Consider the following 12,103-nt stretch of genomic DNA (forward strand, 5'->3'; position numbering starts at 1 on the left):
TTGCTGCAGAAACTGAAGCTTGTCCATCACTCTCTCCCGATTTGGGAAGATCTCTGAAATGGTAAGCTCCCTTTGTTTTGACAACTTTAAAAAGAGATTTGTTCCCCCCATGCCAAATAGGGATGACATAGAGTAACTGCATATTAAGGTGTGTACAGCAGGAAATTCGTTACAGAAGTCAGGAATGCATCACAAATTGCATGCAGAAGTATGAAGTGATGCTTGTGCTGGAATTGATGACTGTTTCAATCCACGTCATCTATGTGTTTCATTTTTGAAAAGTAATGAACAACAAGGATCAAAACATCTTTATTGGCCAACCTAGTTACTTTGGTTCTTTTGGTATGAAGAGACCCAAAGCCATATTGGCACACACAGTATGCAGAAACATCTTTGTGTACTGTACAAGCCTTGGGCTTCTTCAACACCTCTACTGGTGATGGACTTTCTTACTTCACCACTGGAAAAGCCTCCAGCAAGGAGTGTCTATGTTGGGTGTGCTCCTACACTCTCAGATGAATTTTGAACCATATATTCAGAGAAGAATTTTACAAGTGACTGCTTGTTGGATGCCATGTTAGAAACTTTTTCCATGGAGGTACAGGGTATCCACTAGCCACCTGGTATTTCTTGCATTCAGCCTTAGATCCTGTCCATCACTGTCTTTCTGCAGTTTTTACCAAGTTACTGTTGTTGTTCCTGTCAAAAACTTTGATTACAGAATTGACTTTGTCAAATCCTTTTAGGATCTGCCTCAAGTACTCAGCAGCCAATTCATCGAATGTGTGGAATTTGTCTCCAGCCATCATACACATGACAGCCATGGCATCTCTGATGTACACTGTGGTTTCTTTGTTGCATGCTCTTATCTCAAAAGATTCTTTCAGCTTGAGCTTCCAGCTGATGCCCTAATTCAGCTCTGTCTGTTCTTTTCATTGTTCCATCATCATGGAAGAGGGACACAAGCACAGGTCCTATAGATGACCTCTGCATTATGCTAAATCCAGGGCTCTGTGGAAAACATTTTCTGGATTGATAGCTGCTGTGATTGTCCCTTCCTTGCCAGACTTAAATGTAGTCATCTTGGCCATGTCAATAAATGTTTTGATGCCAGATTTCTTGACTGGGCTGAAGATGCTACATGTCCCATCAGAATCAAATGGACCTCTCACAAATGTCTCCATTTGTTCTTCACCAATATCTATTTTCAACAGAGACATCTGATGTTACGCATAGTCTAGTAGGTATGTTGATAAGCACCTCTGGCTGTGATTCAGGGTCAGATGGGTTTGCCATATTATTGATGACATGGTTGGTGAGAGCTGTAACATGCTCTTAATCCCTCTTCAGTGCAGAGGCAAGAACATGTTTGCAGACTTTGACTTGACTACTTCTTGTTAGGCCACTTCCTTCTCTCTCAGTTTTTGCATATGCATAATAAGTTATTTCTAATGCTAATATGGATCTGTGCATAAGTGTCACTGAATTAAAAAGCTATTTTTTAGAATATTTCAAAGTACTGGTACTGCATGCCTAGGCAATTACAACTGAAAACCTTTCACTAGGTAGACTAGATGCTACACTGTATCTACAAAACCTTATAAATGGAGAAGCATTACATTAGGAATTCACGTACATTTAGATCTATCACCATGCAGTACAAATTATAGGCACACAATCTACTGCTATTAATGCACAACCTTCAGTGTGAGACTGATCTGATCTGATCAACAAATTTCAGCTGAAAACAGAGATAACTATTATAATCACTAGTGAGATATGTTGACAATTACGAATATGCAATGTGAAAACATTTCATCTTAGTATATTGCAAAATGTTGATATTCACCATTTCTGCCACATGCTAAACAGCTTCATCATTTCTGGGGGAAAAAATACCTACTCATGCAAAATGAATAAAAATCTTTTAATGCATTGTTGCTTGGTAACTTTCATCAATAACCAGCATATGAAAGTGTTGAAATGAACTTAAACAGCAAAAACTGTAGTCATAGTCAGCAATGTTTCTGGAACTGCGCAAAAAATGACTTTCATTTTGGGTACCTTTGTTTCACCTCACCTACAGGCTTATGGCACCACATTATACCTCATCTAAATGTACATAAAATACATTTTCAAATGATATATGATTAGAGTGTGTGTAAGGTGGGTATATTAAACTCCAAAAATATGGCCCTTTTTGGAGAATTGCCACAAGCCTAAGTGGTTTTGGAGTCTTTGGCAAAGTCTGCATGCTATGTGTATCAACTATCATGTGTCCCTGGAGAGGTGAACAGTACACCACAGTGCCTAAAAGGCTGGAGCTCTGGAAAAGGGTGTGCTTAAGCAACTGAGGAGTCGGGGAGCCACCACTAGCCAGAGGTCCTAGGCAGGTGACTCACATCAGCTCTGATAAGAAGGTGCTAGATGGAGGATCTGCATCCCGAAAGCCTGCCTAGATAACCAAGGCCAGAGAGAGTCCCAGGGCTTTGCTCAGATTTATAAAACTTAAAAACCCACAGGTCCACCATGTTGGGACCCAAACACAGCAGTAATCTGTCCAGCCCCAATTTCATCCTGGGCCTGAGAAGCCTTCCTATCAAAACCAGATCTGTTTCTGCCAAAAGTTTAGATTTTGATGAATCAGCATTTTCTGAAGATGCTTTTCATTTTGATGAAAAATTCCCAATCAACTCTACTCTCAACATCTCCTGAACTTCAGCAAGAGCCAATAGGTTAAACTCAGCCAGGGCAAGACAGTGCTTATCTCCTCCAGATCCCATGCTGTAACCCATCTGAAGCACAGGAGGAAGCACGAGCAGGAGAGCGCAAGAGGGGAGGACTCTCCTCCTCATATCGAGAAAGCAGGACGATCAGCAAGTTATCTTAAGTGCCTATACACAAATGCAAGAAGCCTGGGAAACAAACAGGGAGAACCAAAAGTCCTGGCACAGTCAACAAATTATGATGTGATCGGAATAACAGAGACTTGGTGGGATAACTCACATGACTGGAGTACTGTCATGGATGGATATAAATTGTTCAAGAAGGACAGGCAGGGCAGAAAAGGTAGGGGAGTTGCATTGTATGTAAGAGAGCAGTATGACTCCAGTATGAAACTGCAGAAAAACCTGACAGGTTTCAGAGTAGCAGCCGTGTTAGTCTGTATCCGCAAAAAGAACAGGAGTACTTGTGGCACCTTAGAGACTAACAACTTTATTTGAGCATAAGCTTTCGTGGGCTAAAACCCACTTCATCGGATGCATGTAGTGGAAAATACAGTAGGAAGATATATATGTATATACACTCACAGAGAACATGAAACATGGGTGTTACCATACACACTATAAGGAGAGTGATCAGTTAAGGTGAGCTATTATCAGAAGAAGAGAAAAAGAACTGTTTGTAGTGGTAATGAAAATGGCCCATTTCCAGCAATTGATAAGGAGATGTAAGGAACTGTAGGAGGGGGAAATAAGCATGGGGGAAATAGTTTTACTTTGTGTAATGGCCCATCCACTCCCAGTCTTTATTCCAGCCTAATTTGATGGTGTCCAATTTGCAAATTAATTCCAATTCAGCAGTCTCTTGTTGAAGTCTGTTTCTGAAGTTTTTTTGTTGTAATATTGAGACTTTTAGGTCTGTAATCAAGTGGCCAGGGAGATTGAAGTGTTCTCCAACTGGTTTTTGAAAGTTATAATTCTTGACATCTGATTTGTGTCCATTTATTCTTTTACGTAGAGACTGTCTGGTTTGGCCAATGTCTCTGGATTAAGTTTAGAAGTGTGAGCAACATGGGTGATGTCGTGAGGGGAATCTGCTATAGACCACCAGACCAGGGGGATGAGGTGGACGAGGCTTTCTTCTGGCAACTAACAGAAGTTACTACATCACAGGACCTGGTTCTCATGGGGGACTTCAATCACCCCAATATTTACTGGGAGAGCAATACAGTGGTGCACAGACAATCCGGGAAGTTTTGGGAAAGTGTAGGGGACAATTTCCTGGAGCAAGTGCTAGAGGAACCAACTAGGGGAAGAGCTGCTTACAAACTGGGAAGAATTAGTAGGGGAAGAAAAAGTGGATGGGAACCTGGGAGGCAGTGACCATGAGATGGTCGAGTTCAGGATCCTGACATAAGGAAGAAAGGAGAGCAGCAGAATACAGACCTTGGACTTTCAGGGGCGGCTCTAGGAATTCTGCTGCCCCAAGCACGGCATGCAGGCTGCCTTCCGCGGCTTGCCTGCAGACGGTCCGCCAAAGCCGCGGGACCAGCGGACCCTCCACAGGCACGCCTGCGGGAGGTCCGCCGAAGCCGCGGGACCAGCGGACCCTCCGCAGGCAAGCCACCGAGGGCAGCCTGCCTGCTGCCCTCGCAGTACCGGCAGAGCGCCCCCCACGGCTTGCTGCCCCAAGCACGCGCTTGGCAAGCTGGGGCCTGGAGCCGCCCCTGTGGACTTTAGAAAAGCAGACTTTGACTCCCTCAGGGAACTGATGGGCAGGATCCCCTGGGAGAATAACATGAGGGGGAAAGGAGTCCAGGAGAGCTGGCTGTATTTAAAAAAATCCTTACTGAGGTTGCAGGAACAAATCATCCTGATGTGTAGAAAGAATAGTAAATGTGGCAGGCAGCCAGCTTGGCTTAACAGTGAAAACCTTGCTGATCTTAAACACAAAAAAGAAGCTTACAAGAAGTGGAAGATTGGACAAATTACCAGGGAGGAGTATAAAAACATTGCTCAGCTATGCAGGAGTGAAATCAGGAAGGCCAAATAACACTTGGAGTTGCAGCTAGCAAGAGATGTTAAGAGTAACAAGAAGGGTTTCTTCAGGTATGCTAGCAACAAGAAGAAAGTCAAGGAAAGTGTAGCCCCTTACTGAATGATGGAGGCAACCTAGTGACAAAGGATGTGGAAAAAACTAATGTACTCAATGCTTTTTTTGCCTCTGTGCTCATGAACAAGGTCAGCTCTCAGACTGCTGCACTGGGCAGCACAGCATGGAGAGGAGGTGACCAGCCTTCTGTGGAGAAAGAAGTGGTTCAGGACTATTTAGAAAAGCTGGACCAGCACAAGTTCATGGGGCCAGAGGCACTGCATCTGAGGATGCTAAAGGAGTTAGCGGATGTGATTGCAGAGCCATTGGCCATTATCTTTGAAAACTCCTGGTGATTGGGGGAGGTCCCAGATGACTGGAAAAAGGCTAATGTCGTGCCCATCTTTAAAAAAGTGTAGGCGAAGGATCCAGGGAACTACAGGCCAGTCAGCTTCACTCAGTCCCTGGAAAAATCATGCAGCAGGTCCTCAAGGAATCAATTCTGAAGCACTTAGAGGAAAGGAAAGTGATCAGGAACAGTCAGCATGGATTCACCAAGGGCAAGTCATGCCTGACTAACCTAATTGCCTTCTATGACGAAGTAACTGGCTCTGTGGATGAGGGGAAAGCAGTGGACATGTTATTCCTTGACTTTAGCAAAGCTTTTGATATGGTCTCCCACAGTATTCTTGTCAGCAAGTTAAAGAAGTATGGGCTGGATGAATGGACTCTAAGGTGGATAGAAAGCTGGCTAAATCATCGGGCTTGCCAGGTAGGGATCAATGACTCCATGTCTAGTTGGAAGCTGGTATCAAGCGGAGTGCCCCAAGGGTCAGTCCTGGGGCCGGTTTTGTTCAATATCTTCATTAATGATCTGGAGGATGGTGTGGACTGCACCCTCAGCAAGTTTGCAGATGACACTAAACTGGGAGGAGTGGTAGATATGTTGGAGGGTAGAGATAGGAAACAGAGGGACCTAGACAAATTAGAGGATTAGGCCAAAATAAATCTGATGAGGTTCAACAAGGACAAGTGCAGAGTCCTGCACTTAGGACGGAAGAATCCCATGCACTGCTACAGACTAGGGACCGAGTGGCTAGGCAGCAGTTCTGCAGAAAAGGACCTAGGGGTTACAATAGACGAGAAGTTGGATATGAGTCAACAGTGTGCCCTTGTTGCCAAGAAGGCTAACGGCATTTTGGACTGTATTAAGTAGGAGCATTGCCAGCAGATCAAGGGACATGATCATTCCCCTCTATTCTGCATTGGTGAGGCCTCATCTAGAGTACTATGTCCAGTTCTGGGCCCCATACTACAAGAAGGATGTGGAAAAATTGGAAAGAGTCCAGCGGAGGGCAACAAAAATGATTGGGGGGCTGGAGCACATGAGTTATGAGGAGAGGCTGAGGGAACTGGGATTGTTTAGTCTGCAGAAGAGAAGAATGAGGGGGGATTTGATAGCTGCTTTCAACTACCTGAAAGGGGTTTCCAAAGAGGATGGATCTAGACTGTTCTCAGTGGTACCAGATGACAGAAAAAGGAGTAATGGTCTCAAGTTGCAGTGGGGGAGGTTTAGGTTGGATATTAGGAAAAACTTTTTTACTAGGAGGGTGATGAAGCACTGGAATGGGTTAACTAGAGAGGTGGTGGAATCTCCTTCCTTAGAAGTTTTTAAGGTCAGGCTTGACAAAGCCCTGGCTGGGATGATTTAGTTGGGGATTGGTCCTGCTTTGAGCAGGGGGTTGGGCTAGATGACCCTCCTGAGGTCCCTATCATATTCTATGATTCTATGAAGCAGACAGCACAGCTGAAATTAGGAAAGGCAATATGCCTTTCTTTTTTGATGAAGAAGATGAAGATCATTACTATGCAATTTGCCCTGCAGAGCTCAATTCAGCTGTGACATCTGGTTGTCATTGATGTTTTCCCCTACATGGTGTGGAAACCTTGGTTTAACCTGGCTTATATCAGTTTAACTCACACCTGTAAATTATAACCAGTTTTACACCAACATAAGAATGTCCAAAGGTAAAGCATCAATTTGACTAAATTATTTTAAAATCAATTTAAATTAACCAGTGCAAATTCTGTGTGTGGACAAACCCTAAGAGGTGTAAGGGAATTGGAACTGATTGGATTAGTAGCAGGAAGAGACAATGAGAAAAATCAGAAGGCTGCAAACAAATGGGGAAGAGGGGAGACAACAAGTAAACAAGAGGAAAGACAGTGGAAAGAAACTGGGATAAAAGCCCCTCAGAAAGAGTGCTGCTCACCATTTATAAGCAGCAAGCATGGCCTCCAAAAAAAGGCATTTACAGTATCAAGAAGCAGAGTAACGTGATGAATAGAAAAGGGTCTGCACACCAAAGCAAAGAGAGGAAAAGCTGAAAATAAATCCTGAAACTGGAAAAGCCAAGGAGAAGAGCTGGAAGGAAGCCAGAGTGCTATTCCTTTGGGCATTAAATATGCTTATAGACTGCATTTATATTTCAAACATTTTTTCTCACATTCAAGCTAGATTTCAGATTCAAAGCCTCCAGCAAATTCAGCTTCTTCCATTTCATCAGTCCCACTGTCTGCCTACATCAGGGGTCGGCAACCTTTCAGAAGTGCTGTGCTGAGTCTTCATGTATTCACTCTAATTTAAGGTTTCGTGTGCCAGTAATACATTTTAACGTTTTTAGAAGGTCTCTTTCTATAAGTCTATAATATATAATTAAACTATTGTTGTATGTAAAGTAAATAAGGTTTCTAAAATGTTTTAGAAGCTTCCTTTAAAATTAAATTAAAATGCAGAGCCCCCTGGACCGGTGGCCAGGACCCGGGTAGTGTGAGTGCTACTGAAAATCAGCTCGCGTGCTGCCTTCGGCACTAGTGCCATAGGTTGCCTACCCCTGGCCTACATCTTCTCCCCACTGTCCCTGCAAGCTTTGAAAATGAATCCTACTGGGGGCTTGAGCAGCCTTCATAATCCTGAGGCTACCATCTACGATGCCCCATCGTCTCGCTATCAAAAACCTTCTTCTTGTATGCAATGCTACTATGTCCTGTATTTGGAGACAGAGGTCTGTAGAAGTTTCTCTCTCAGCAAGCAAGCCTGTAATGCTCCCACTTCTGTGCTAACATAAATGAAGCAGACAACAGTAGCCAATCAAGAGGTTGAATTCTGGCATGTAAAAAATCCAGAAACCTGACTACACACAAAATACAGAAGGCATATTAACTGACTAATGAACATTTAGTTCAGAACACAGTTTAAAAGTGCTCTGAAGACTTTTTGTTCCATACAACTAAACACATGCTGGGTAGAAAGGAACTAAATGTCAAGAGATACTTATTAAAACATATGCAACAAATAAAATTGGTAGAGCTTAGCTGAGTTTTCTATCATTTTTATAAGGTACAAATGCAGTTCAGAAAGCTGTTTTCTAATGAGGAGAAATGTTCTTGTATTATATGCTTTGTTCTAAATTTATTTTATAAACTGTGACTATAATTCTGTTCAAAATAAATTTCTTCTCCCATCCTTTAAAACAGATAAAGCCTCAGCAGATTCAAAGATTCTATTCTATTAAACTAGGAAAAAAGTCAACTAAGCACAACAAAGAACTAAATGGCCAATCTTGTTCATGGTGCAAAACACACAATAGTCCTCTTCTGGCAGCCTGAGCCAAAGATTAGATAGTAGAGCCAACAAATGAAATATACTGTTCTCTTGGAGAGATCTAAGGCCCGATATATCTTCCACTGAATTGGTGAGAGCTGGATCGCCATATCTACCTACCTTCAAGGAACACAAGTCTATGACTTACCATGGTCAATATTTTGATACTATATTACAATCCAGAACATATTTCACTCAAAGATGGTCTCTCAAAAATTGACTGCTATTCATAGTTCTTTCTTTGCATCAGCTTAGGACTCGGTGTGTGTACTCCCATTGCTTCCTCCTTGATTTGAGTTGTGTATTCCCACTGTTTATGTTTGCCCTTTATTTTACCCCCCACCTTCTGATAAATTAAAGAGTAATGTAGTATGAAATCAAAATTGATCACAGCAGGAGTTTTATGTCATCTTAGTTGTATCCCCCTTGCATCTCAGAGAGATATGAAAGCGGTTCCTGTGCAAAGTAAAGTGAAACCAGCATGGAGAACTTCAACGAACTTATTGATGGTTCAGTATAGACAAATGGATTGAACTTAACTGAATTTTGATGCTATTAAAAAGCTCTGAAATGTGGACTCCACCTCCTTTGGTTCCTGTTTTTTTACATTTTGATCACAACTCCAACACCAGTACTCTAAGCTTGTGTCTAGTACTGTGATGCCTCTTTACAGACCTATGGTGCTATTAAAGAAATAGGAAAACAAAGTATGCTAGTGTTCAGACAGCTGGTCACAGGGAGTCGTTGCTTGAAATGACAGTTCTCTCTCTCTCTCTCTTTTTCTGTCCTGTAGCTTAGTTATTTTCCATTATTAGTGAGAAGAATATATTCAAACAGGTGATAAATGCAGAACTGTCATCATGATCATTCAATCCTTGTGACTCTTTGAGGCAAACTCTACCACTGGGAACAAGGACTACTCAAACTAACAGTGCCAATTATTAAAAAAATATTGCTCACAATCCTGCCAATTAAATAAAATGCACACAATATGGAGGGGTGCAGTTTGATGACAATCATGAACAGAGTTTCACAAAAGGCTACCCTATGAATGAATGGAAGACCCTGTACTTTCACATACAGATTCCAGTGGCCATTTGACAGATATGTGTGATTGATAATCAGTCACCCACAGATTTCTGGTCCACTTTTCGGGGGAGTGGGAATACACTTGCACCTCAGTTTGGGCAATAATACAGTGCACTTCAAACGGGTACACACTGAAAGACGAGAAGCTGAAAGAGGGAGCTTTGGTTACTCTGCTGCAGAATGACCTGCACCAAAAGGGAATTACCTACAAAGCTACCTTCAGAATGCAAGAGAGAACCTGAGAGGGTAGGTGACTATTCTAGATCTATCCCAGCCCTACCCTCATTACCACAGACACGATGAAATAGCATTACATACCTTATTACAAATACAGCAATCTACTGTAGGTCGAAAGAGAACAGGAGAAAGAGACAGACAGACACGTACTACACACAATCAATTACTCACTTTGGATTTCCAGCACCTGGCTTCTTTCTTCGGAATATGCTGAGGAATGTGTTGGACCTACAAGGAGCCTTGCCATCCCCAACGTGCATACGCACCACATCCGAGGTGGTGAAGGCACTGCGGACATTCCTCTCAGGCTTGGCGATGATGATGTACATCTTGGGAGTGAACATGCACCCCAGGGCCACTGTCACACTGAGGCTCACTGCAAAGCAGGTGGTGATGATCTTGTAGTTGCTCCCGAAATAAATAGGCACAAAAGCCAGCCAGATGATACAGGTGGTGTACATGGTGAAGGCAATGTACTTGGCCTCATTAAAATTGGCGGGCACATTGCGAGTCTTGAAGGCATAATAAGTGCAGCTCATAATAAGGAGTCCATTGTAGCCCACTGGGGCCACCACACCCAGGTTGCTGGTGTTGCAGATCAGGAAGACTTCCTTGATGCTGGGGTAGGAGAGAATAGGCATAGGGGGCTCCATGATGATCAGTGTGACTACCAGCGTCAGCTGCACACTGATCAAAATGGAGGCGATGACCACCTGTGCCCAAGCACTCATGAAGTGTGGCTTGCGGGTGCAAATCTTCTTCTTGCTCCCTGCCAGGATGCGTGCAATGCGGTTGGTTTTGGTCACAAGGGCAGAGTAGCACATGGCAGAGGAGAGTCCCACCAGAAGGCGCTGGAAGTAGCAGGAAGTGACGGTGGGCTTAGCTATAAGGGTGAAAGGGCAGATATAACCCATAAAGATGCCAGCAAGTATAATGTAGCAGAGCTCCCGGCTGGAGGATTTGACAACAGGGGTGTCCCTGTAGAGCACAAAGATAAGGGTGACAAACATGGTGACCAGAATCCCCAGGCAGGAGAAGACCACAGCCACAATAGACTCTATATTGCTCCACTGGAGATACTTTACAGTGATGGGTTCGCAGCCTGCAGTGTACAGAAAAGAAACAAAGTGTTAGAAGGGGATCTGCTAGAAGGATAAACTACTTTTCTGAATCCCAAACTAAAGTACAAACATCAGTGTAAACCAGTGTGGAATGGATTATTTCACTCATTTTACAGATGACTAAACTAAAGAACAGAAAGTTTAAGATTAAATACATTAAAGAGCATTCATTAATTTGAGGTGTCCTTATTGCACTGGGCACCCAAAAACAAACTCCAGAAATAGTGGAGTCATTTTACAATTTTTGTTTAAGTGACTTTCCAAGGGGAACAGAACAATTCAGAGGCTGAGTTGTGATCAAGTCCTTGCTGCTAAGACCAGCACCCTCACCCTAACTAAAACAACAGTGAGGTGCTGGTTATCAACAGTTTTGGGCAGGGATCGGAAGATCTCATGGGAAGTTCAAGGCTTTCAAACTTTGCAAACTATTTTGTGTGTTTGCAAAACTAATGTAATTTAAACTCATGTATTTTTCTAGGGGTGATTTTATAAGATTTTATAAGAAAAAATAAAGGCAAGCCTATTTATTTGGGATAGAAACCCCGCTAAAAGCTAGACTAGAACAACTGAGTATCCCTATATAATAGATAGATAGATAGATAGATATGTAACCATGTATGTGTGTGTGTATATATACATATATGTATGACATATATGCACATTTTCATTAAAATGTTTGTCTTATCGTTTGTCTATTTACCCTTTTCCAGATATTTGCTCCATTTCCTGTCTATATTTTCATTAGATTTTTTCTCTTTCTGCTCCTTCACACATTCTCCTCTAACTATAACATGAATTCAATGCCATTACAGTCAAATCCACAATGTGTGTGTGTGTATTTGAAAATAGGTATGAAGGATATCACCTACTCCTAGTAAAAAAGAAGTAGCTGTAATAAATGGGGCTTACTTTGGATAGGATTTTCACAAGCCAGAGTTAAAGGAAACTTTGTGGCTACTGACCTAGTTGGCCTCTAGGTGCTACCACTCTCTAAATTACATACTAAAAACTACAAGTAATTAAAAGAATGTTAAGGCTGCAAAGTCAAACACTCAAAAGACAGGAAGTGCCAGAATTACAGCAGGCAACCTTCATTTTGACAACCTAGACCCTCCAGCCTGTCTTCTTTCCAGTCCCAGTCCTCCCTGTCCACCTCAATTCCTCTTAACCATCTTTT

The 12,103-nt window shown here is 42.5% G+C and overlaps 1 protein-coding gene across 1 annotated transcript in view; it reads right to left on the minus strand.

Annotated features, from left to right (window-relative positions):
• The window catches only part of GRM1 (glutamate metabotropic receptor 1), a 286,217-nt gene that overhangs the window by 48,045 nt on the left and 226,069 nt on the right, over nt 1-12,103 (minus strand). The window contains exon 11 of the mRNA XM_039532360.1: nt 9,977-10,907. Coding sequence (XP_039388294.1) covers nt 9,977-10,907 — 931 coding nt within the window. The remainder of the gene's footprint in view (nt 1-9,976; nt 10,908-12,103) is intronic.

The sequence above is a fragment of the Mauremys reevesii genome, linkage group 3 (genome assembly GCF_016161935.1).
Source record: "Mauremys reevesii isolate NIE-2019 linkage group 3, ASM1616193v1, whole genome shotgun sequence".
In the NCBI taxonomy this organism is placed as follows: Eukaryota; Metazoa; Chordata; order Testudines; family Geoemydidae; genus Mauremys; species Mauremys reevesii.